The sequence below is a fragment of the Arachis ipaensis genome, chromosome B8, assembly GCF_059453495.1.
Source record: "Arachis ipaensis isolate K30076 ecotype BB chromosome B8, ASM5945349v1, whole genome shotgun sequence".
Lineage (NCBI taxonomy): Eukaryota > Viridiplantae > Streptophyta > Magnoliopsida > Fabales > Fabaceae > Arachis > Arachis ipaensis.
Window position 1 is genome coordinate 5,510,051 of NC_142443.1, and position 23,814 is coordinate 5,533,864.

General features: G+C 32.1%; 1 protein-coding gene and 1 non-coding gene across 3 annotated transcripts; both read right to left on the bottom strand.

The window, feature by feature from the left end:
* Positions 1 to 16,280: 16,280 nt before the first annotated feature.
* On the bottom strand, positions 16,281 to 16,363 carry TRNAL-UAA (transfer RNA leucine (anticodon UAA)). The gene has a single exon. It is a non-coding gene; the product is annotated as a tRNA-Leu (tRNA).
* Positions 16,364 to 17,850: 1,487 nt separating this feature from the next.
* Positions 17,851 to 20,467, bottom strand: LOC107613503 (histone deacetylase HDT1). Of its 2 annotated transcripts, XM_016315530.3 has the most exons (10): positions 20,228 to 20,453; positions 19,890 to 19,963; positions 19,583 to 19,797; positions 19,381 to 19,400; positions 19,244 to 19,288; positions 18,994 to 19,157; positions 18,695 to 18,769; positions 18,520 to 18,610; positions 18,183 to 18,306; positions 17,851 to 18,094 (listed from the first exon to the last, which is right to left on the bottom strand). In XM_016315530.3, exons 1-10 carry the CDS (start codon positions 20,238 to 20,240, stop codon positions 18,037 to 18,039), a joined length of 879 nt encoding a protein of 292 aa, XP_016171016.1. In that variant the 5' UTR covers positions 20,241 to 20,453; the 3' UTR covers positions 17,851 to 18,036. The 2 variants fall into 2 exon arrangements, with proteins under 2 accessions (XP_016171016.1, XP_088352603.1); XM_088496477.1 differs by lacking the exon at positions 19,381 to 19,400 and having other exon boundaries at positions 19,572 to 19,797; positions 20,228 to 20,467.
* Positions 20,468 to 23,814: the final 3,347 nt, after the last annotated feature.

Sequence of the window (23,814 nt, forward strand, 5' to 3'; positions counted from 1 at the left end):
TTAATTATTGACTTGTCGGATTGAAAAATATCGTAAAAAATAAAAAATAGTTTCAAAAGTTTTTCAAGTCATTAAATCAATTCATTTTGAATTTGCAATAAAGTGGGCCACCTTTTTTTTTCTTATTTAATTATTCAACAAACGTAACATAATGCTAAAAGCATGGGATACCATAATTTCAGCTTTTGTTCACATCTTCAATGCCGTATAAAATAAAAACTGGTATAAACGGATAAGAGATCACATGCAATATTTTTTAGCATTTGGCCAAAGATCACATGCCCTTGAGCATATGCTGTTTGTTATACCCTCTCAGTACACACACTATCAAACATAGGTTCTTACCATAAGCAAGACTTGTGCCTCAAGTATCCAATGTTATTAAGACAATTGTCTTAACCCAATTGGTTTAATTATAACCCCATTATAACAATTTTAAAGAGTATTTAGTTTGTATTTTTATTTTTAATATTTTATATATCAAAATTTTATAAAAATTAAATAAATAAATTAGAGGTGAAAATAAAAACAAAATTTTATTTTTTTTACAATTTTTTTTCCTTCACAAAGTTTAAAAAATAAAAATATTACAAATAAAAATAAAAAAAAAAGTACACACCAAACACACTCTTAACTTGTTAACAAACTTTTTAAGCATGATGTAACCCTAGTGAACATTTTCATGTTTCATCTTATGCCTCGTGCCCAATCATGTGTAAACCCTGCCATGGCACGAAATATTAACTGTCATTTTGGTTTCTTCAAGCCAAAGTGACATCATTTGTCATTTGTGAGTTGTGACAAATTTTCCCTAATTTTTTTTATCTCCCGATTAAAATATTTTAAGCACATGCATTCTAATCCTCCCTATGAATAAAATACTATTACTTTTGTTATTTTTATCCATGGTTACTAATTTTTTTGTATATTTCTAAATCAATACATTTTTAATATAAATATGTTCTTTAATTCAGATAAAATATACTAAAAAGTGACCATGCTAACAGATTAAAAAAATATTATTTATATGCAAAAAATTAATTAATAAATTAGTCATTATATATTTATATATAAATATATATTTGTTTAATTTATTTTTGGTGTATTTTATATTTTAATGTATATTTATACAGATAGTTAACTTTTTATATACATGTTTGTAGCTTACTAAAGAAAAATAAAGAGGCCATGAAGTTTAAAATACGTTTGGTTGGTATTTTCATTTTTTGTTATCATTTTCAATATTTTCTGTTTTTCGTATCTTGTGAAAAAAAAAAAGTAAAAATAATAAAAATAATAAAATCTTATTTTCTGTTTTCATCTTTTTCTTCATAAAATTTAAAAAATAAAAAATACTACAAATAAAAATACAAACCAAATGCACCCTTAACTTCCTAAATCAGTTGAAGGGCAGCAAAGATCATTGTTAACTACTAGTCAACTAATATTTCTTCTTTATGCTGTAATATTTTATTTATTAGCAAAGTTGGGCTTCAACCTTGGTTCCATTGTTCCATGTCATCAAATTTCTTCAGATCTATTGCATTTTTTTTTTTTAAATCTATTTAATACAACTCAGATCTCACATACATATAATAACGCTGTACAATATATTGAAAGCATTAAGTTATTAGCATTTTGACAATTATTGTAACACTGCAGTATTCTTGTGGCTCTAAATAGATTCCCCTGGAAAATTAAAATAAAATGAACAGTCAAGTTGAATTACCTTGTTGTACTAAATACTAATTAAGTATTATTACTCTCATTAAATTTGTAAGAAAGACAAAATGTAGATGTTAATTTCAGTGAAAAATTATAAAAATATTTGTAGCATTCTTTGTCTATTAGGCCTAATTCGACCACAATAATATCCTTAGAAGATTCATGATTTTTGGCATTGTTCCTTTATTAATTAAATAAAGGAATTGATTTTGGCAAGGAACCAAAAGAAGACTGACGATGATCCTTTGACATGATTTATTTCACGTGATGAGAAATTGAAAAAATTGGTAGAGTCATGTGGCAATTTGTATAGATTGATCAATGAGAAAATTGCCAGATTGCACATTTGACATGATATATACTTAAATATATTCAATGCATGTTTCATGTTACAATCACTCATTCTTAAATTTTTTATATATTATAAATAAAAACAAATAATTTTATATTACACTTTAAATATATTATTTTTCTAGAAACATGTAAGTATTTTTGATTGAACATATAGCACACAAAAAAAAAAAAAAAACCCAGAAAGTTACTAATTATGTCCCAACATCAATGGCAGAGATCTGGTCAAGGTATTTATTGGGGGAAGCTAGAGTTATAAAAAGTAAGGCTAGTAATATTTACATTATTGAAGATAAAGTACATTGTATTGTGAAGTAGTTGTCTCCTTTACTCTTATTGTCTATTGTTTGGTAATTGTTCGAGATTGATTCTCCTGAGCTGTCTAATTGGCAGCTGTGTAAATAAAAGCTTAATTTATGTCCTGAAACCAAGTTCTTTAATTGAAGGGTGGAAGAAAAATGTTGGGATATTTATATATAAGTGAGTTGAAAAAAAAGTTATATAGAATTTTGGTATTAAGAGATTATTTGCGATTTTGTTTTTTAGAATATCCGGAACAAAAAGTAAAAAAAATAGAAAAAGAGAAGAGTGACGCTTCGATATATTTTGGTTTGGTCACTATTTGCCAGCTTAATATTAAGGAGCAACAGGCAAGAGATATGATGATCAGGGGTCTATCCATGGAGGTGGGAAATGGCAAAAATATTCGTTTTTGGGAGGATGATTGGTTACAAGATGACTTTTTGAAAGATTGTTTTCCCAAACTCTTCTCTGTTTCAAATCAACAAGGATCCATAATAGGGGACTGTGGGTTTTGGGATGAGCTAGAGTGGGCATGGGACTTCCAATGGAGGAGAGAACTCTTCCAATGGGAGCTAGAGTTGCTCAATCAATTACACGACCGGTTACGGGTTATAAGGTTATCGGTTGATAGAGAGGATTCAGTTGTATGAAAATTTGATAAAAATGGAGTTTTTTCTACTAATTCTTTTGTGCAGGTGCTACAGAAAGAGACTCTTTCAGCCGACATCACGAGTTACAACTTCACAAGCTCCATTTGGAGAGGCTTGGTTCCTCCAAGAGTTGAACTATTTGCTTGGTTTGTGCTAGTAGGCAGGGTAAACACGAAGGAGAGGCTGAGTAGACTTGGCATTATTAATCATCATGACAATATTTGTGTATTGTGTAAAAAGGATATAGAATTTGTACATCATTTATTTATTTTTTTTGCTTGTGAGTTCACGTGGCAGGTGTGGTGTGCATGGTTGACATTTACTGATAGAGCTTGGGCCATCCCGAAAACCGTTAAAGAGTTCTTTGAGAGTTGGACTGGAGTAACAAGTGGGAAGTCTGAGTAAAAGAAATGGCTGATAGGATTCTGTGCGGTTATTTGGAACATCTGGTTGGAGCGAAATAGCAGAGTTTTCCAGAGAGTAGAGACAAGTGTTGAAGGAGTAAAGATTCTGTCCTTCTTGAGTTACAAGGAATGGTGTGGAGTTGATCCATTTGGTTGTTGATGGCAATGTCGGAGATGACAATGGATAACATCTTTTCATTTATGTTTGTGTTTGTCTTTTGTTATCCTTGTTCCTTCGGCTCCACTATATTGTGTTGAGCTACCTATGTTAAAAAAAATGCAATATGATTTACGTTCAGTCTTACTACAATAATGGTAAAAATTTTATTATAATCAAGATAGATTACAATCTCCAATTCTAAGAGATTCACACTCTTCTAAACTACCTAAGCTATCCCAAGCTTAATAAATCGTCTAGATGCTAACTCAACTTAATTAAGGAAAATAAAGTGTACTCTAACGTAGCACACTTTTGAAATCAAAATACTCAAACAAAGATTAAATGACTTTTATGTGAACAACTCTTTATACGTACTTCAAATATTTGTAATATGAAGAGATCAAATATTATTTAAAAGTTATTAGTTTATTTTGATATATTTTGATTTTTTGTTTATTTAGTTACTAAATTGGACTTTATGTTTGTGGACTTTAAGGTTTTCTTTGTTTTAACCTAATAAGAGGTTATAAATACCTCTTTAACTATTGTAATTGTAGTATTGAGTAGTTGCCCTGCTACTAGGGTTATTTTCTTGCTCTGTTAGGGTATGCAGAGAAATCCTAATTTTGCAAGTTTTGCTTGTAAAGTGCCTAAAGGTAACCATGGCAGCTTTGGTTGATAATCAAGATCACGAAAAGTTCGTGGATGATAAAGAGGAGGATCAGGTTTTTCACTTTGAGGATGAAGATATTAAGGAAGGAATGAAAAAATGCACAAAGAGCCTGGTGGTCAAACTCATGGCAGACAGACAATTCAGTGCTGGAACTCTTGAATCGGTGTATGCTATATAGAGACAACCAGAGGGCTTTAAGGTGATGGATCATAGAGGAAATCTATTCCATTTTTTTTTTTTTGAAAAGGAAATTGACCTAATTCGAATAGAGAAAGAGGCACCGTGGCTATTTAAAAATTATATTTTAAACCTATGGAGGTGGTCAGCAGAGATTGAGATTAATGAGAAGGAATTTACTTTGGTTCTCACATGGGTACAGATATGGAGACTACTTGAACAATGCAAGATGGCACGTTTAGGAAAAAAGGTGGGAGAGGCGATGGGAAAGGTCATAGATGCTGATGTGTTCACTATGAGAGAGAAAGAAGAAACAATTCTCAAAATTCAAATACTATTGGACATAATTAAGTCTTTGAGAAGGGTTTTAAGAATTGCAGGTAGAAATAACAAAGTCATAGAGACTCAGATCAAGTATGAGAGAATCGAAAACTTCTGCCACTACTGTGGTTGTGTAGGGCATGAAATCAGAGCTTGTAGTCAATATGTGGAGGACTCGATGAAGGGAAGTCAATAGGGGGAACAGTGGGGACCTTGGCTACGAGCTGAACAACTTGGGAGGAGAATTGAGAACCAAAAGGAACATCCGCACCCGAATTGGAGGAACAAGACTGGAGAAGGGAGAGAGAGATCAAACAAACCAACACCGGTGTGTCTAATCAAAGATTTTGCCAACCTATCTGTCCAAGATAATAATTCACAGGTGCGGGAGGAAGAAGATGAAGTACAGAGTAGAAAGAATGGTAATAGTACAGTGGAAAAAAAATGAAGGTGGATTGGAGGATCAACATATTCTGAGAGACAAGGAAAAGGTGGATGAAAATGGAGCTGAACAAATACAAAAAAGCTGTTCGGATTATGTATTTTCTATTAGAGTAGGGGAGGAATTTGAAGGTAATAAGGGGGTAAGAAGAAGAATATGAAATATATAGCAAGGAGGAAATATTCTTTCAAATCAATTTCGGGGGTTAAGCGACAATTTGAAGACGCTGGAGAAGGATCACAAAATAAAAAATCATGCTCGGAAGAACAACATTTTGCTGAAAAGGGAAAGGGTGCCAGCCATAATTTGGTGCCCCAAGAGACATGAAGATGGGAATGTGGAACTGTCAGGGTTTGGGGGTATCCCTGACAGTTCACGGCATCAAAAAGATTTTTAAATCTCATTCTCCCGAGGTTTTGTTCTTATGCGAGACAAAGAACAATTTCCCGAGGATATAATTCTATGTTCTTAGTGGACCCGATTGGGTTGGCAGGTGATCTGGTGGTAGTGTGGAAAGATAATATTCAAGTTCAGATTCTTAAACATTTTTTATTCATTTCACAGCTGATGATCAACAAGCAGGGCAAAAATAAAAGGTTATAAGAGTGCACGTGGGTACGAAAGAGGTGAGAAGGATTGATCAATATAAACAAGTGTTACAGCTTATGGAGATTGATGGAGATAAGTTAGTTGTCATAGGAGATTTCAATGCAATCAAAGCAAATCATGAGGAGGGTGGCAGAGCAAACTTAAGTTCATTCATACAAAATGTCAATGATTTCATCAATGATGGAGGTTTAATTGATTTAAGTTATGAAGGGAATAAGTTCATGTAGAGTAATCGGTAATTCGAAGAAAACCTTGTTAAGGAGAGGCTGGATAGAGCCTTAGCAACCAGTGTTTGGAGAGATGATTGGCCAAATGTTGTGGTCATGCACTTGGAGGACACATGATCTGATCATAGACCGATTTTATTAAGTACAGAGAAGGAAAGGAGGAGGTTTAAGAGAAGATTCAAATTTCAAGAAAGATGGTGTGAGATGGGAGATGTTACTGCCATTGTGAAGGAGACTTGGAGAGAAGGAACAGAGGGTTCACCAATGTTTCAGCTTGCAACTAAGCTGAAAAAATGCAGACATAAACTTGTGGATAGGCAAAAGTCTTCCTGCTCTAACTGTAAGGTCAGAATTCTTAATGTCAAAGAAAATTTGGGTAAAGAGGTTGGAAAAGGAGAGCATGCCAATGATATCGTAATCTGAAATCTAGAGGCTAAATTGGAGGAAGTTCTGGACCAAGAGGAGAGATATTGGCGAGAAAAATCTAAAGTTAATTGGCTGAATTGGGGTGATCAAAACACTAAGTTCTTTCACTCCAAGTTCCAAGTGAGGAATAGAAGAAATAGAATACAGTATTTGGAGGACGAAGAAAGGAATACAACAACAGAGATAGAAGAAATAGCAGAAATAGCCCAGAAGTATTTTGAGACTCTCTTTACCTCAAGCAACCCGAACCAAAGAGATTCAGGATATTCCAAAGAAGATAGATGCAGTAACTAACCGGAGGCTAGTCAGACCAGTGACAGAAAAAAAGATCAAAGCGGCAGTTTTTTCTATCGACCCCTTCTCTGCACCTGGGGATGATGGACTCACTGCTAAGTTCTATCAGGCTTATTAGGATGTGATTAAAGAGGACGTTATCAAAGCAGTTAGAAGTTTTTCCTTTGGAGGTAAACTGCTTAAGGCTTTTAATCATACAAATATTTGCTTAATTCCTAAAATTTCAAATGAAAGACTGATTAGTGACAACGTATTAATTGCACATGAATTCATGCATTTTCTAAAGAACAAGAAATATGGGAGTCATGATTTCGCTTTAAAGATCGATATGAGTAAAGCATATGATAGGGTGGAATGGTCTTTCACATGGTCTATGATGAGAAAGTTGGGCTTTTGTAATAAATGGGTGGACTTGATTAAGGAGTGTGTGACAACAGTTTATTATTCTATTACTGTGGATGGTCAACCGCATGGTTTCTTTAAACCATGTAGAGGGGTACGGCAAGGCGACCCCCTCTCTCCCTACCTTTCTATTTTGTGCAGAGGGACTTTTCCATCTGCTCCACAAAGGAGAACAGAGACAGAAATTTTTTGGATTGAAACTTAATCACCGTTGTCCCAAAATCAATCACTTATTTTTTGCAGATGACTCAATACTATTTAGTAAGGCTACGGAAGAGGATTGTCAGGAACTAATTCATATTTTACAGAGTTATGAAGAGATTCGTGGTCATAAGGTCAACTTGGATAAATCATCAGTGTTCTTTAGCAGAAATACAACAGTGTATACGCGAGATTTCCTAGCTAACATACTCGAAGTTCCTCATGTTGTCAATCAAGACAAATATTTAGGACTTCCATTAGTCATCCAAAGGTCTAAAAGGGCAACATTTAATTACATAAAGGATAAATTACGCAAAAGCTTCAACATTGTAAAAGGGCTTTACCTTCATCAAGTGGCAGGGAGGTGTTAATAAAAGCCATTGCAACTGCTGTACCACTTTACACCTTAAACTATTTCAAGTTGCCAGAAATACTGCTCAAAAAAATTTAGAGGAAAATTCTGCAGTTCTGGTGGGAACAAAAGGGAAGCGAAATGAGGATGCAGTGGATAAGTTGGAGAATTACTTGTAGGCCGAAAGAATAAGGGGGATTGAACTTCAAGGATCTAAAAGCCTTCAATCTTGCTATGTTAGCTAAGCAAGGGTAGAGACTATTGACTAGACCTAATTCCCTGATTTCTAAGTTTTATAAAAGTAAATACTACAGATTTTCTAGTTTTCTACGGGCTGAGATAGGAACCAAACCCTCATGGGGTTGGAAGAGCGTGTTGGAGAGTCGAAAAATTCTGAAAAAAGGCATTTTTTGGAGAATAGAACGAGGCAGCATGATAAGTATTACACAAGATTCATGGGTTAAAGAGTTTACTGCCATAACACCTATAACTAATGCAAATACAGAATACACTCCACAATGGGTTGCAGAACTAATGCTACTAAACAGACAATAGAATCAAACAAAAATAAAAGAACATTTCAACCCAGCAATAGCAGAGGCAATTATTAACACAGAAATTGTAGAAGGAGAAGACTACATTACCTGACTGAAGGAGAAGAAGGAAAGCTATTCAATCTTATCTGGTTATAAAATTGCATTTCAGGTTTATCATCCTCTAGAGAAATTTTTTTCTATCCAGTGCCAAAAAAAATCCATATGGTCAGGAATATGGAGTTTTAAAAGCCAATCCAAGGTAAACAAATTTCTTATGGAAACTAATGCATAATGGATTACCAGTCAAATTAAAGCTCCACACTCGAATCTCCCAAGTTAACCCTATCTGCCCACGATGTAACTCAACGGAATGGACTTCACATTGTTTGTGGGTCTGTCCAGATTCAGCAGAAGCTTGGAGGCTATTGGGTATTCATCTCCCAATAGTTACCGATGAGCCTTGGCGGTAGTGGGAAGAATTGCAAAATCAGAACAAAGGACGAAGACAATTGAAGGAGATAAAGAAACTTGTAGCTAACGTGGCATGACAGATTTGAAAATCCAAAAATGAGCAAGTTTTGAAAGTAAGCGAAAGTTGCCGGTAAAAGTTGTTCACGCTGTGCGAAAGCTCATGGAGGAGTGCACAACCTGTTGCCTTTCCATTTCCCCTTCTTGAAGATGACCTTACCAGTTTCTTTCATTACTTCAATTACACAGTTGTTTAATTGATTGGTGAAACTTTTTTATGTGGACAATTATTATGTGTGATGTCCAGTTTTGGACCAACTTTATTCAAAAAATAAAAATAATTATCTTTTAAAAAAAATCATAGTATTGAGTGATTAGAAGTGCTAAAGCACTTTTTTTTTGTTTCGAGATGAAACCATGGTGTGAACAAGTGAGGTTGAGTGAGTCCCTCTCTTGTTGCACGGGAAATTGGGTAGAAAGTTGATGAGTCTCTTCGATTCAATTCTCAAACTATGATGTGGACAAGTTAGGTTGAGGTGCCCTTTCTTGTTGCATCAAGAAATTTGATAAAGTAGAGTGATTCTCTTTGTATTAAATTTCAACCTATTTTTTTAATTTCTATTTCAATTTTAATATATCTTTCTTATTCAATTTCAATTCATGTCTTTTTGTTTATCTTTTTTCGTATCATTTGGTATCAGAGTTCAGGTATTTGATTAATCCTTATTAATCTATGTATCTTCTTTTTGTATCCAAAAAAAAATGCTTCAAGTGTCTCTCACGTCCTTCATTATGTTCTTATCTTTCTTGTTTATATTTTATTATTATCTTATCGTTCTTATTGATTTTATATTTTAAAAAATAAAAAAACATACAGTCCAAAAAAATATAGAAAAAAGAGAAAAATACAAAAAAAGAAATTATTTTTTTTATATTTTTCCCTTTTCATATACTATTTTTTAAGTTACAAGATTCGAGAACAAATTTTTTTAAAGAGGAGGAGAATGATACATACTTTAAATGTTCGTGATATGAAAAGATCAAATATTATTTAAAAGTTATTAGTTTATTTTGATATATTTTTATTTTTATTTATTTAGTTACTAGATTGGACTTTTTTGTGAGCTTTAAGGTTTTCTTTATTTTAACCTAATAAGAGGTTATAAATACTCCTTTAACTATTGTAATCGTAGTATTGAGTGATTAGAGGTGTCAAAGCACTTTTTTGTTTTGTTTTGTGATGAAACCATGATGTGAACAAGTGAGATTGAGTGAGTCCCTCTTTTGTTGCACGAAAAATTGGGTAGAAGGTTGAGGAGTCCCTTCGATTCAATTCCCAAACTATGATGTGGACAAGTTAGGTTGAAGAGTCTCTTTCTTGTTGCATCAAAAAATTGGATAGAAAGTAGAGTGATTCTCTTTGTATTCAATTTTAATCTATCTTTTTTGTTTTTATTTCAATTTTAATGTATCTTTCTTATTCAATTTCAATTCATGTTACTTTGTTTATCTTTTTTTCATATCAACTCTCTTTATCTTTTGTATCTCTCAATATAAACTTAAATCTAGACAATAAAAAAATATGAATACAATTAAAAATAAAGAAAATAAAGGTATTTGTATGGTTTGAAAATATGCACGAAAATAGTTACTTCTACCTTGGATGAAATTTTCTTTTATAGAGCTTTTGCTTTTTTCAATATTAGAATCAATCCTAAATTGATCAAACTAGTCATTTACACAAAATCTTATATTTGTGTAGTGGTTTCAAGGCACGATTAGATCGCTTTTTTTAGAGAGATATTTGTCCCACACTTAGTTGCTATAGGGTTGATGACAATACTCTCCCAGGATACAATGAAACCTAAGAATTTCTTAATTAGCAATAGTAAGAAATTCTCAACTCTCTTGAACAAAGAAAATCTCTTAATGGTTGAGTAAATTGTACACTTAGTATTATCAATCTGAAATAGTGAATAAGGACTTATTTATACATATTGCACGTAGCAATTATGATTAATTACGTATACAAATGGTTGTGTCTTTTCTATTGCCAATAGATACAATGTTTTGAACATACACAACTCTTAAAGAGTTGTATCCCTTTAGCCAATAGACACAATGTTTTGAACATACACAATCCTTAAAGAGTAGTGTCCCTTTAGCCAATAGGCACAATATTTTGAACATACACAATCCTTAAAAGATTGTGTCCCTTCAACCAAATGGTACTAAACGGTTAGTAACCGTTTATTAATATTAATAATATTAATAATAATATCAATAATATTAATATTATTAATTAATAAAATTTGTAAATACCCTTCAATCCCCCACTATTTACAAAATTTAAATGTCATACAAGTATATGCATAAAGAATGTGTCACTAAGATTAAACAATCTTTTAGTGTAAATTTTAAAATTCTAACGAAGTAATAGGTGTCTAATCGATTAAACCTATACTCCATATGCTAGTACCAAAAATCACACACATTACTTATACCCTCCAAGTTCAAGAGTTTACAATTCTAAGCACTTATATGGCCTTGTGCTCATCCTGGTTTCATGAATATTTACGAGAATAAAACCTCTAAAATTCTCGATTAGAGCGGCACCACTCTTATATTCATATAGGTGGAATCTTTTGATAGATAATATTATCATTCCATTAAGAGTTTAAACTCACCTTCCTAATTTATTGTAAATAGCACTAAATCTTATACCTTAGTGCTTCAATTGCTAAATAACTTGTTATTACCCATTAAACCTTGAAACTAGTGGTCTACTAGAATAAGGTTGGGTTCCCATCATTTAGCAATAATAGGTTTTAATCCCATTTTAGCAGTAGTTTCTTTGATTTTATCCCTTGACAAACCTTTAGTCAAAGGGTCTGCTAAATTTCCTTGAGATCTTATATAAGTAATGGTAATTACACCATCATCTATTAGTTGCCTCACAAATTCATGTCTCAAACTTATATGTCTAAACTTTCCATTATAAACCTTATTATATGCACGAGACATGGTTGATTCATTATCACAGAAGATTGAAATGGCTGTCGTTTGCTGTGGCCACAGCTTTATATCATATAACAGATTTCTTAACCATTCCGCTGCTTTACCTGCGGCTGATAAAGCTACAAACTCAGCCTCCATAGTAGAATGTGTAATACATGTTTGTTTCTTTGAGGCCTAACTTATTGCTCTACCACCTATGGTGAAAATCCATCCTGAAGTGGATTTGTTGTCACTAAGATTTGTAATCCAACTTGCGTCGGAATAACCTTCTAAAACTGCGGGATAATCACTATAATGTAATCCCAAGTTTATGGTTTTCTTGAGATAACCAAGAACTCTTGTTATAGCTTTCCAATGTTGATTGTTAGGCTTTCCTATAAAACTTGATAATTTGCACACAACAAATGCTATATCAGGTCTAGTACAATGCATTGCATACATTAAACTTCCTATAGCACTAGCATATTCTAATTGTGCTATAGGTCTTCCCATGTTTCCTTCTAATTTAAGATTAGGATCATACGGCGTATTGGATTCTTTAATTGTGAGATGATCAAACTTTTTCAATACCTTTTTGATATAATGAGATTGACTTAAAGTAAAGCCAACTTCATTCTTATGCACCTTTATACCTAATATTGTATCAACTTCATTCAAATCCTTCATCTTGAATTTAGAAGTTAGATACTCATTCGTTATACGAATTCCTTCTAAATTTGTTCCGATGATTAACATATCATCAACATATAAACAAATGATTACTCCATAATCTTTAGTAAATTTTGAGTAAATACATTTATCCGCACTATTATGTGAGAAGCCATTTGATAACACCACTGAATCAAACTTCTCATGCCATTGTTTAGGCGCTTGTTTTAGCCCATACAAAGACTTAATTAATTTGCAAACTTTATTTTCATTTTCGGGTAGCACATAGCCTTCCGGTTGCTCCATATAAATTTCTTCATTAAGATCTCCATTTAAAAAAGCTGTTTTAACATCCATTTGATGTATATAAAGCTTTTGTATGGATGCTAATGCTATAAGAATCCTAATAGAAGTCATTCTTGCCACAGGTGCGTAGGTATCAAAATAGTCTAGACTTTCTTGTTGTCTAAACCCCTTGGCCACTAACCTTTCTTTAAAGGTTTGTAATGAACCATCAGTGTTATACTTTCTTCTAAATACTCACTTACATCCTATAGACTTTGATCCTGGAGACAAATCAACCAAGAACCAAGTATTGTTAGATAATATTGAGTCTATTTCATCATTTATTGCTTCTTCTTTATTTCTAATCAAATACACATAAGTAAATCTAGAACAATCATCAATAAAGGTTATAAAATATCTTTTTCCTCCTCTAGTAATATTGCCAACGTGAACAGTAGCCCCTGAATCTAACCACCATTTAAGTGATTTTTCTTGTGTTGCTATGTTAACTTCTGTAACCATACCAATATGCATGTTTTGTACTTTTTCTACAACCTTAGCAATTAGATCCTTCTCTTCCACTAAGTTGGTCTTTGGTGCTTCCTTTTTCAGAAGTCTACATTCTTTATAGTGTCCTTTCTTGTGACAATGATAACACTCTCTTTGTCTCTTCTTATCTTGTTTTGAATCTTTAGAGAACTTTCTTTTCTTCTTATTGGTGTTATTTTCACCAATGTGATTCACTTTAGAACTTTGAGAAAGATACACAGCATCACGTTTTCGAGTTTCCTCCTCTATACGTATATACCTTAGTAATTTCTCAATTGTGAAGTCCTCATCAAGATGTAAAAGTTTCTTCCTATAACCATTCCATGATGAAGGTAATTTTGAAATAATTGCTCCAACTTGTAATGATTCAGGGATCACCACTTGTAGATCACGAAGTCTACTTACAAGGATTTGTAATTCATGAATTTGATCCATGACAGGCATAGTATCATTCATAATAAATTCAAAATATTTTATCATAATAAACTTATATATTCCTTGTCGTTCGGTATTGTACTTTTCTTCCAAAGATTTCTAAATATCTAATGGTGATTGAATTGACATGTAGAGATCATAGAGTCGGTTGGACAAAGTATTGAGAATATGACCTCGACATGCAAAAGTATCTTCATCACGTTTCTTTTTCAGTTGAACAATCTTTTCTTTCTCTTTCGGTGTGGAATTTTCAGCGGCATCGGCAATTGGTGTAGTCTTTAGGTCAATCACATATGCAAGATTGAAAACTGAAAGAAGAAACATCATCTTGTCTTTCCAACGGTTGAAGTTCGTTCCATCAAAGCGATCTAATTTGACAAACTATTGATTCATGACCTTAAACGTAGTGTTTTGATCTTATGTCATCTTCAAGAAATATCTCTCTAAAATTGTTGGGTATATGAAGATGGTAAGATAACAAAATCTTATATTTGTGTAGTGGTTTCAAGGCACGATTAGATCGCTTTTTTTAGAGAGATATTTGTCCCCACACTTAGTTGCTATAGGGTTGATGACAATACTCTCCCAAGATACAATGAAACCTAAGAATTTCTTAATTAGCAATAGTAAAAAATTCTCAACTCTCTTGAACAAAGAAAATCTCTTAATGGTTGAGTAAATTGTACACTTAGTACTACTAATCTGAAATAGTGGATAAGGACTTATTTATACATCTTGCACGTAGCAATTATGATTAGTTACGTATATAAATGGTTGTATCTTTTCTACTCTCAATAGATACAATATTTTGAACATACACAACTCTTAAAGAGTTGTATCCTTTTAGCCAATAGACACAATATTTTGAACATACACAATCCTTAAAGAGTAGTGTCCCTTTAGCCAATAGACACAATATTTTAAACATACACAATCCTTAAAAGGTTGTGTCCGTTCAACCAAATGGTACTAAACGGTTAGTAACCGTTTATTAATATTAATAATATTAATAATAATATCAATAATATTAATATTATTAATTAATAAAATTTGTAAATACCCTTCACCGTTAGCATTGAAGAGGAAATCCTTCCCTCCAGTGGCGAATCCAGAAATCTCATAAAGAGGAGGCCAAAAACAAAAAATTAAAAGTTCAGTTTTAATAAAAAAAATAATTGTATATTTTAATATTATTTTAAACTAAAATTAATTTTTAAAAAATCATTTATATCAAAAAAATTTTCATAAAATTTTAATTTTTATCCTTATTATAAAAGATATAACATAAATAATATAAATTATTTCTCTAATATTTTTAATATATGTATTTAAAATAAATTAATGAATATAATATATAAGATATATTCATATTAATAAATAATTCACTTAATATATTTTTATTTTAATATCATAAAAAATAAAATTTAATCTAATTTATTTTTATGTATATATTTTTTTATTACATTAATTAGAAATTATTATAAAAACTAAAGTATTTTTATATAATAATAGATAGAAAAATTACAAACAAAAAAATGAAAAAACAAAAGAAAATAAATTTAAAATGTATGGATTTGAACCTATGTTTTGGAGTATAAAATGTTTTCCTTTAACCATTCAACTAGAAGGTATATTGTTAAAAATTTTAGACATTATATCAAATATATTTTAAGTTTTAAAAATTTAGGAGAGCCATGGCCCATGCTAGTCCCCTCTAAATCCGCCTCTAAACTTTTCTCTTTGGTTATATTCAATGTGCAACAACTTTTTCTCTATATATAAACCCATTTTTGCTTATAATTGTACCCATTTTTGCTTATAAATAATCAATTATAAGCTGTTTTTACTTGAATAATAGCTTGTTTGATTATGATCTTTAATTGTTAATCTATTAATACCTACAATGTTTATAAAAAAATAAATATATTAGAATATTATTAATTATGTTTGTCATTACAAGAAACCAAATCAATTCTTGACTCAACATAAACCATTCTTAAAGCCTAATAACTACTTCTTGATAAGTTTAATGGTATATGAAAATGTAATAAAAAGTAAATAAAATGATGTGATTTTGATGAAAGCTTGGCTAAATTTAAGGCTATATATGTAGTTACAACAATCTCATATATCATAGACATTGAAGGCAGAGAAATAGAAAGTGGTAACAAATGTATAGTGTGGGATAACAAAATATATTGGACCACATGGGTCCTACTGGTATATTTCATTGTGGGACACAAAAAAACATTGTGGTGTGCTTATCATATGAATTGGTTAGAACGAAAGAGAGCGATAGCACATTGCAATTGTGGGTATTGCTATAAACTAATAAACACCCCTTCAATGTCCTACGCACAAAATATAATATTGTTTCATTTTTCAGGTATATATGACTTTAAAGTCTATATGGTGGACAGATATAATTGCACATGGTGAAAAATTGCACTAATAAGATATGTATTCTTCAAATGAATTTACAAATTTTTTTATATAAGTTAGGCTCCCATAACATATCAAACATGCATAGGGGAAAATAAAAAGAAAATGTAGAGGGAGAGGAAAATGGTTTGATGAGCAGAATTGACAAAGCAAACACACTTTGACTTTAAAAAACTATAAAATGCTGGCTGTGGGGTTCGAACCCACGCGCACTTATGTGCAGAAGATCTTAAGTCTTCCCCCTTAACCTCTCGGGCAAACCAGCTTGCTGGTCAATTTATTTCTACTTTTTTATAAATACAATATCTTACCAAAAACATAAAATATCTCTCATTCTCTACAGCCTACCCACACCACAAGCCACGGTGAAATCAAAAGCCTCAATGTCCGCAATAAACTCGATAGAACATTTCATAGACGGTTAGCCCATTAGTTAGTTAGTTATATCTCATTCATGTGTGGTTTAATTTAATTTGGTTATTTGTTTTAACTCCTGATCGAACGTTTTAATAGCAAGAAACAATGTAATAAATTTGTTCCCTTTTAGTTGGCGGTGGTCTACTTAATTTGATAACGCCCTATTCCATTTGTGTTTAAGCATTGCGCCTTGCTCATTGCTCATTTAAGTTTTTTTTTTCCTGGTTATTTTGCTCATAACTGTTGTAATCCAAATTTACTAGTAAAAAGAGTCAATAGTAGTAGTAGTAGTTGTTATGACCTTTCACAGCCCCAATTATATTTGCAAGATTAAATAAAAATTGGCCTAACTAATTTGAAACCAGAAAACTAGATATGCAAGGTAAACAATGGTAAAATTTGATCCACATGATGATTAAAGTTTCTTTTTAGGCGATCAGTTTGAATTAGAATTAAAATATATAAACAAATTCGTGATTGCATACGAGTCCATTGTGTTATGCCAGTACCCCGTGGGGAGAAAATAGTGTTATTTTTCTATTAGTGTATTGGGTTTGAAAGCCCTCATTTGTAAACTCAAAAAGAATATAGGAACGAAACATTTGATACCAAAAAACAAAGAAACGAAACATTAAAAATTAAATTAGTTATATAAATGAATACCCCAAAATAAATCGTTATATAAATTTAATTTATTAGGGTAAACTTAGTACAATGATAAGCAACTCATTATCTAACAGTTGAAATCGTCGTTTACACATTTCTGCTGCAGATTTACATTACTCATTATTTGGTACTGAGCAATTACATATCAAATTACAGAAGCTGAATCGTACGTTGGGTTCAGCTGAGTTCATTTTAAGGTCTTACTAATATGGATCCAAAGATCAAATTTTAATATATATATATATATATGTGTATATATATACGACTAAAGCTCTGACAATAAATATGATGCACACTACGGTAAAAAAAAATAGTGAAAAAATAAAGATTCTCTCGTAGATAATTAAATAACTAAGAGTACCTGTCATTCAATTTTTATTAGTTTCAGATAAATTATACACTCCTCTCCATTCTCCACAACAAAACTTCAACATAAAGTTATCCAATAAGTATTTATACACATTTAAAACGTATTGAATATATTGAAAATTCAAAATGTTTTTCATTATTATACATTATATTGTTAGCATATTTTAGTTAAATCCTTCATTTAATTATGAAATCAAGAAATATTACAAGATAATTTTTTCCCATCATCGATAACGTGCCTACGTTAAGCAAGAATGTTTAATCATATTGGCATAAAATATAGAAAAAGAAATCATAATATGAAGCAGAAAACCACTAAAGAAATTAATTGCGACGCCCAGCAATGTCAGAACAAAACTTTCAAACATGCGAACCCCATAATAACTTACTAGGTCAAAATGTGACCAACGATACCTAAAGTTCTTACATTACGAAACTCTAATATATCCGGCAAAAATACCAAATGAATCAGCTTAAAATCCAATATCACTGACCATGCTTAGCCTTGCTATGTTGCTGGAGACCAGTTTCAGAATTGAAATTCCTGGATAAAACAATGAAAACCAATTAACAATTTACTCCTTTAAACAAAACTACAATTTCAAATTATTGCAAGGGTTAAGAGAACATACTTGTTGCAACTTTTGCAGAGGAATTGTCCACCAGATTTGGGAGTGTCCTTGCCATCACTGTTTGGAGTCTTTCCACCCTTCTTTGCTGGGTGAGGAGTTGCTGTATGGCCACCTTTCTTAGCATCTACATCAAAATTTAAGGAACATTTTTGTTTTATCAGAAATTCAGAATATAATACGGAAAACGTACGACTAAAGAACAAACTACAATCCTAAGCAAATTCCAATTGGGCAACTCAAAACACCAAACTATGCATTGCAAACACACTAGGAAACATTTTATAAATAAACCAATTATCCAACAAATATCAATCAATATTATATATACAAGTCTCACCGGTCTTTTCAGGGGTAGCATTTTTTGCTTTCTTGTTAGAAATAGGAGTTTTTGTCGCAGATTCATTTGGCCTCTTCTTTCCTTGGTCCACCTTCAAATTAAAAAAAATTCTCATTTCGTGATCGAGTTATTACAAGGACGCAAATTATACAAAGAATACGGAATATATGATTACCTTCTTGGGTGGGGTATCTTCCTCATCATCATCATCATCACTTTCACCCTCCTCATCACTCTCGCCATCCTCCATCTAGAACAACCAATGGCATAATTGTTACAATGACAATATTAAAACCAAGGAAATAAAAAAAGGACCATCTATTCATTCAAGGTGAATAATAATGTTTTACCTATATGTAAAAATACTCTCAAAAGGAGAACAAAATTAACATGATAGTGATTAATAGCAGTTCACGAAAAAATAACGGATTACAGAATGTGCATCTTATGATTATTTTAAACAATCCTAAATACCTCTTCATCTGAACTGTCCATTTCATCATCCTCATCAGATTCATCGTCTGAATCCTCTGTTTTCTTTGGTTCAACTACCTTCACTTGTTTTGATGCACCAGCCTGAGCATCAGATTTTTTAGATTGAGAAACCTTTACTTCCTCAACTTTTACTTCAGTTTTTCCTAGAACAAGTATTATAAATTCATTAATTATCCATGTAACATTAATAAACAGAAAAATATTTGGCAGATTGAGAGGAAGAATATACCATTTTGTGCAACTGGCAATGGATGATCCTCATCGCTACTATCGTCTGCACAAGTCAGACAAAATACAACAAATTTCAGCAGCCAGTCCAATTCAAATGTTACATGCGATAAGTTTAAGTGACAGTTTGAACCTAACCTGAAAAATCATCCTCCTCAGTGCTAGAAGGAAACAAATCATAAGTTAAGGAAAAATAAAAGATTGAGCAAAAATATACGGAAACTAAGGTTGCATGTTTAGATTCTAGTAAATAGATACACGCATTCAAAGTTGTGTAAAACATTAAGGGTAAAAAAGACCAGCAATTTCAAATATAATAATTTAGGAGCATAAAGGATATTCATCAGCGACAGATGTCTTGTATCCACAAAAGTGGACACTGGCGTTCTTGGAAGTGTGGGAAAGCTCAAACTCCTTCTCAACAACCAAATCAAGAGCAATTTGAGGAAACTTCTCCTTGTTAAGAGTTCCCACAACAAATTTCTGTTCTCCAACTTTCAAATAAACAACCACAGGCTCACTGGGTTTGTCCTTCTTGGACTCACCAAGAGCAACCTACAGAGAAAACCACAATAAACCGATCATAAGCCTTTTTCCAAATACATAACAAACGTAGAAAAACCGAACCAAGCAATCAGAACCCTAACCTGAGAAAGGTGTATGCAGACATCTGATTCCTTGTTGTCTACTTTAACAATCTCACCAACCTTAACCTCAGCACCTGAATTTAAAAAAAAAAAAAAAGAAAGCTAACAAATAATCATACCACGGTCCAATCAAGAAACCCTAACACAAGCATTCTCACAAATTGCATAAAGTTCAACACAATAAAAGCTATAGAAACAGAAATATATGTACGCCATATAAAGGAAAAAGCAACACTTAAAATCAGATTATTTTCAGCTAAAAATAACGAATGATAACTAGCATTCAGAAATCATTTCTAGTGAGGGAAATTATATGTGAGAAGAACAGAGTATGTTACCCCAAAACTCCATTGAATGAAGAGAGATGAAGAATCGCTAGGGTTTTAGGAGCAAAAGTGAGAGAGAAAGAGACGGAGCTGGGAGAAAATGACTACTTCTACTACCGAAAGAGAAAGAAGGCTCGAAGGGTTTTGTGACTATATATATGGCAAGGTTTTGAGTATACTAGGGTTTTTCTGATTTTTGATCGAATTTCAATCTTCTCTGGTTCTCCCCTCTCAATTCGTTTTTTCTTGTTTCTTGTTTCTGGTTTCTTTTTTGGTACAGTTTTTTTGGGCCTATTCTACGTTTGTGATAGTTTGCAAATATGGCCATTTTGGGCCTACTATATCTTAAAATAACGATCGGAAGCTTTAAGATTCTGCCTACTCCAGAGTCCAGACCCAATAAAAAAAAACTTGATCAACAGAGAATATAAATAGAAAACTTGGCAAAGAATATAAATAGAAAAATTGTCTTGACCAAAAAAAAAAAAAAAAAAAATTGGCAAAGAGCTATCAAATGTCATAGTCTTCTTTGTTCATCTAGAGTTGTTGCAACTAGGGGACCCGGCCCGGCCCGAAGGTCCGGCCCGGTCCCGAACACTTTTGGGGCTAATTTGGTGTGATTTCATCGGGTTTAGGGTCGGGTAAGGGTCTCAAAAATAGACCCGGTCATTATTTCGGGTCGGGTCCGGGCCATAGCTCGGGTCACCCGAAGTCGGTCCGGTGGCCCGGTCATCATACACAATTAATAATTGTGTTATTAGTGATGGATCATGACTATTCTTATGTGAAATTTAAGTATTGTAAATCTTAATATTTTGTGTTATTAGTCATTATAAGACTATAAAGTTAATGTTTTATGTTTAGAATGCATAATATTGTGTTATTTGTATGGATTTAAATATTTGGTATTATTAGACAATATTAGTATTGATTGTGGTTATACTTTAGTATTGATTGTGGTTATGCTTTAATTTTGAAGAAGGGTTGGTTCTTGTTATATTTTTCTAAGTGAATTTTACTATGTTAAATAATGGTTAGAGTCTTGAAAATTTGGATATTTTTACATGCTAGCTTACAAGAAGGTATCAACGTAATGTAATGTTAACGGCCCGGTTTTCACCCGATTTTCACCCGGTATAATTGTGGCCCGAAAGTGTATTGGTTTCATCGGGTCTAGGGCCAGGTTCGGGTCTAATAAATAGACCCGGTGTATATTTCGGACCGGATCTGGGTCACATCAAACCCGGCTTCACCCGACCCATGTGCACCCCTAGTTGCAACGTATGGTATACATACACTGATACACATAGTATTTTTGTTCTTTATAATATTAACAATTAATTTATTTTCACCTCAAGGTTGAGATACGTACGAGATTAAGGGTAAAATGTTATCAAAATATTTCAATATTTGGATCGCTTGAACTTCTTTTTTTGGTACCAAATCACTTGACAAGCAGACAAATGTAGAGGTTGTGATGGTGAAATATTGAATTAGTTTAATGTTTTTTTTTGGGTCAAATTAGTTTAATGTTATTATGGGTAATTCCTATAAATTACGAAGGATTGGACTAATGATATAGATAAAATCATACAATAAATTATTGATATACGTGCTTTTGAAGTCTCGGTTGAATGCACCCTAAAAGTGTATTATGGTTTAATATTAGTTAATAAAGACAAAAAGAAAAAAAAACCCCATAATAACTAATAAGTTCCCGAAATTTAAATTAAAAAAAAAAAAGCATCCATTCGTTTGACACGTTAAAAAAAAAAAACGGATTGACTGATTGTTGTTGTTTGAGGTGCATATATATTTTTAAAAGACATCAAATAGTTATGATAAGTTGATTTTTGGAAAATTTAAATTATATTGATGTTTACTTGAGATAAATTATACACATCATAGTAATATTTGATGACAAGAAGTTGAACTATTGTTTTAGTTGCATATTATGAAAGTCTTACTTAAAATTACTTGTGTATAGTTGATTTTATTCTTTTTTATTTTAAATAAAGGCAACATATAAAAATATGATTGTTGTTAAAGTTGTGTTCAATTATTTAAGTTGATACTGTATATTTTTTTAGATTACTAAACAAAAAGTGGATGAGACTCGCAATGTCTTGATTTAGTGGTCATCTTCTTATATCTTGTAATGAGTGTTTTCGGATTTAAAATTTAACTGATGTAAAATAGTAGATAAAATCTTTAATGTTGTTTGTAAGACTGTAAGTGTGGTATTGATAAGTTTGTAATATTTAAAAATTAGGAGTAAAACAAATAATGAAATAAAAAGTAGATTATTTAAAAATAATAAATATTTCTAGCCCAATAATTTGAGAAGCCCAACAACAAACCAATCTAAATTGATCCAATAGGTAGAACAGGTCACTCACAATCATACGGGCTCTCTTCCGGGTTTTTGACCCATAACCTATTCTTACTTGGTGAGTAAGTTAGGAACTCTACATCCATGCAAAAAATAAAAAATAATTCTCTATCATGCTGAAATTATTAACACAATAAAAAAGATAATTTAGATAATTACCATCCAATAACCTATCTGTTGATTTTCTGGGATCATCATCCCCTGATGTCCAATCTGCATATGCAGTTCAATTAACAATTTCGGAACAAAAATCTTTATTGAAATAATAATTTTAAATTTGACTAATTTTGCTTCAAAGTCCAAACTATAAGAAGGGTTAAGTACGATTTTGGTCGGAATGTAGGGGGTTAAAAATATTTTTTCGTTTTTAATCTTTTTTTTACTTACAAAATCGTCCCTAATATTTAACTTAATTTTAAAATTATCATTTTTACTAAATTTTTTTTTATTACCAAATTATTCCTAACTAAACAAATATATAAAAAAAAAAAAAACGAGTTAAAGGAAAAGGGGAAGGGAAATCACGTGGAGGGGGGTTGTTCAGGAAAGAAGAGGGAGAAGGAAAGGTGGGGAAAGGAATCCGCCGCTAGCCCTCAAGAGTGCTGTCATTCCTCGCGATTTGCACCGCCGCAGTGTCTCCCTCGTGATTTGTAGCCGCCGACCACCGCAAAGCTGTTCTTATCACCTTCTCGTTGCGATTTGCAGCCCGCCACCACCGCATTGCCGTATTGATGCTTCTGGTTATTTCTGTTTATTCCTTTTTATTTCATTGTTGTTGTTGATGCTTCTGATTGCTTCTGTTTCTTTTGTTGAAGATGAAGGCAAGATTTTGCTTTGTTGTCTTCTGTTTTTTTTTTTTTGTCCCCAATGTGTATTGCCTTGTTTATCTGGTTCTGCTTATGAGATGGAGAAAAAGAAAAGGAATAATAGAAAATGAGGATTTTAGAGAAGAAGGGGAAGGATATTTTGGTCCAAAAAGACGATTTTAAAATCAAGTTAAACTTTAAGGACGATTTTGTAAGAAAAAAAAATTTTTTTTTTCAATCCCTACTTGCCCAAAAAAGAATAAGCATCGAATCATTATTTTTAACAATAGGTTACAAATAATAAATTTATCGTAGCACGGCGCTATTGTAGTTTTCTATTGGTCAAGTGATTATATATAGGAAGGATTTGGATTCTCTAAAATTTGAATTTTACTTTAGAG

Coding starts and splice junctions, on each gene's coding strand:
- LOC107613503 (XM_016315530.3), bottom strand. Junction 19,401..19,582: donor AAGACATCTGTCGCTGATGA/ATATCCTTTATG, acceptor TCCTTCTAGCAC/TGAGGAGGATGATTTTTCAG. Junction 18,095..18,182: donor CTCTGCAAAAGTTGCAACAA/GTATGTTCTCTT, acceptor TGTTTTATCCAG/GAATTTCAATTCTGAAACTG.